Source organism: Chrysemys picta, chromosome 2 (assembly GCF_011386835.1).
Source record: "Chrysemys picta bellii isolate R12L10 chromosome 2, ASM1138683v2, whole genome shotgun sequence".
NCBI lineage: Eukaryota > Metazoa > Chordata > Testudines > Emydidae > Chrysemys > Chrysemys picta.
In genome coordinates, this window is record NC_088792.1 from 60,261,925 (window position 1) to 60,265,135 (window position 3,211).

Genomic DNA, 3,211 nt, shown 5'->3' on the forward strand with positions numbered 1-3,211 from the left:
CAACAGAATTCTGTCACACCTACTGACAATACACCAGTTTTTCCTGAGATGTCATTTATTATGTTACTGCCAATATACTATGTGCTGTACAACCCAGAGAAAAAGACATTGTCCCTTCTCTGAGGAGCATAAAATATAATATAAGAACAGACACCATGTATAGGATAACAAACAGTAGAAGGTGAAGGGGCAAGGAAAGATGAGGATTACAAAAGTAAGATCACACAGGTACTCCATTTAGGCCTGGTCTACACTAGGCGTTTATGTCGAAGTTAGCGCCGTTACATCGAATTAACCCTGCACCCGTCCACACTGCGATGCTATTTAGTTCGACATAGAGGTCTCTTTAATTCAACTTCTGTACTCCTCCCCGACGAGGGGAGTAGCGCTAAATTCGACATGGCCATGTCGAATTAGGCTAGGTGTGGATGGAAATCGACGCTAATAGCTCCGGGAGCTATCCCACAGTGCACCACTCTGTTGACGCTCTGGACAGCAGTGCGAGCTCGGATGCTCTGACCAGCCACACAGGAAAAGCCCCGGGAAAATTTGAATTTGAATTCCTTTTCCTGTCTGGCCAGTTTGAATCTCATTTCCTGTCTGGACATCGTGGCGAGCACAGCAGCACTGGCAACGATGCAGAGCTCTCCAGCAGTGATGGCCGTGCAGTCTGGGAATAGAAAGAGAGCCCCAGCATGGACTGATCGGGAAGTCTTGGATCTCATCGCTGTGTGGGGCGATGAGTCCGTGCTTTCCGAGCTGCGATCCAAAAGAAGGAATGCAAAGATCTACGAGAAGATCTCTAAAGACATGGCAGAGAGAGGATACAGCCGGGATGCAACGCAGTGCCGCGTGAAAATCAAGGAGCTGAGACAAGGCTACCAGAAGACCAAAGAGGCAAACGGACGCTCCGGATCCCATCCCCAGACATCCCGTTTCTACGAGGCACTGCATTCCATCCTCGGTGCTGCCGCCACCACTACCCCACCAGTGACCGTGGACTCTGAGGATGGGATACTGTCCACGGCCGGTTCCTCAGACATGTTAGGGGACGGGGAAGATGAGGAAGGAGATGAGGAGGGCGAGGCAGTCGGCAGCTCTCACAACGCTGATTTCCCCGACAGCCAGGATCTCTTCATCACCCTTACAGAGATCCCCTACGAAGCGTCCCCAGCCATTACCCCGGACACAGAATCTGGTGAAGGATCAGCCAGTAAGTGTTGTAAACATCTAAACATTTATTTTTAACAAAACAGGAATATTAACAATTAAAAGAATGGGTTGTTCATGATTAGTGTGCCCTAGGCGCTTAACGGTTTAGTAAGGGGCAGTGCAAGTTTTGAAAAGAAATCTAGCAATGTCCGGTTTTCAGTGATTGTCCTGCACAAGCCGCTCTACTGTTTATTCCCTGCTACTGCAGCTACAGTAAAATGCGGTCTATGTGTCCGGGGATAGAGCAGTAATCCTCCTGGGACATCTCGATGAAGCTCTCCTGGAGGTAACTTGAAAGCCGTTGCATGAGGTTCTTGGGGAGAGCGGCCTTATTGGGTCCTCCGAAGTACGACACGTTGCCGCGCCACGAGATTATCAAGTACTCGGGGATCATTGCTCTGCACAGCAGGGCGGCATACGGCCCTGGTCTTTGGAGGCTTTCCCGGAGCATTCTCTCTTTGTCGCTCTCGGAGATCCTCATCAGGGTGATGTCGGCCATGGTGACCTGCTTTTAATTAGGTAGGGGAATGTTAGTGTTGGGACTGCTTTCCCGTTCCTTTACAGAACTGTAACCGCTGGTTTGCAGCCACGCGGTGGAGGCGGGAGAGGGGCAGCCGAAAGGGATCATTCCCGGGGACAGCCGCGAGGGGGTGGGACAGGGGCAGAGTTCCCGCTTGCCGGATTGCTGGCAGCAGGGACTGACATTGATTTAAATGTGAAATGAGGCCAGTGGTAATATAAAAGTTTTAAACTGCCACAAGTGTACGGCTTACCATGTCTGCCTGCAACAGAAATTCCGTTGTGCTGCCTCGCTTCTCAAATGTCCTGTTCAAGACCCCAGGCACTGAATGCGAAGGCCGAGAATTCGACCTTGTGCTGAGTGCGCATGTGAAAGGTGCTGTGCATGGTCTTGTTCACAGAGAAAGACTATGTTCTTTGTTCACAACTACATTTATCTTTCTGAGGAATTCACTCCCTTTTTCCCATTTCCACAGCCCCGTCTGCGACTGTCTCACAACCTAGCCTGGAATCACACTCCCAGAGGCTAGCGCGGATTAGGCGTAGGAAGAAGAGGACACGGGAGGACATGTTCTCTGAGCTTATGGCCTCTTCCCAAGCCCAGGCAGCACAGCAGACCCAGTGGCGGGAGAACTTGACCCGAATGCACCAAGCCAACATGGATCGGGAGGAGAGGTGGCGGCAGGAAGACCAGCAGGCGACTCAAACGCTGCTTGGACTACTGAGGGAGCAAACGGACACGCTCCGGCGCCTTGTGGATGTTCTGCAGGAACGGAGGCAGGAGGACAGAGCCCCGCTGCAGTCCATCTCTAACCGCCCTCCCCCGCCACCAAGTCCCATACCCACCTCACCCAAAGTGCAAAGAAGGAGAGGCGGCAGAGTCCCTGCTAAGTCTCACTCCACCCCTGCAGAGAGCTCTAGTAGCAGAAGGCTCTCATTTCCCAAAATTTGAAAAGTTCTTTCCTTCCCGCCTGACACAAGCCCCCGTCCAAGTTTCACCTCCCAATGCCATGTGTAGTTGATAATAAAAAATTCGTTTCTGTTAACTACTGTTTCAATCATGTTCTTTTGGAGGAGGAGGGGAAAGGGGGTTGGTAATTGGACAGGACAGTCTCCTTTGGCAGGGTACATAGTCGGGGGCAGGCACAGCAGCAGGGCACATACACAGTGCAGTGATGCAGTGACTAGTTGCCCCGGTTAGTCTGGGAGGTTGTTTTGATGTAATGTTCGGGGGGGGTGGGTTGCTCTGTGACTTTGTGGCGGGGGAGGGCAGTTACAGATCTTAAGCGCCGGTCCTTAGGCAGGATCACAGAGCCACACAGCATGGGATCTGTAACCGTCCTCCCCCTGCCACAAAGTCAAATAGACCTCCCATACACACAGTCCCGATCAGGAGGGTTGACAGGCTCCGTTGAAACAAGCATCCCACCGCAGCGGAGCCTGTCAATCCTTGAGTTTAGAAGCTGCATTCGCGTCACAA

The 3,211-nt window shown here is 51.9% G+C and overlaps 1 protein-coding gene across 1 annotated transcript; it reads left to right on the plus strand.

Annotated features, from left to right (window-relative positions):
• The first annotated feature begins 636 nt into the window (after positions 1-636).
• LOC135981319 (uncharacterized) lies at positions 637-2,683 on the plus strand. The gene is made up of 2 exons (XM_065583282.1): positions 637-1,213; positions 2,208-2,683. The coding sequence occupies exons 1-2, from the start codon at positions 637-639 to the stop codon at positions 2,681-2,683; spliced, it is 1,053 nt and encodes a 350-aa protein (XP_065439354.1).
• Positions 2,684-3,211: the final 528 nt, after the last annotated feature.

Bases quoted from the DNA above. Each gene is read 5' to 3' on its own strand.
- LOC135981319 (XM_065583282.1), top strand. From the start codon at position 637: ATGCAGAGCTCTCCAGCAGTGATGGCCGTGCAGTCTGGGAATAGAAAG. The intron at 1,214-2,207 runs GTAAGTGTTGTA...CCATTTCCACAG, and splicing joins ATCTGGTGAAGGATCAGCCA to CCCCGTCTGCGACTGTCTCA.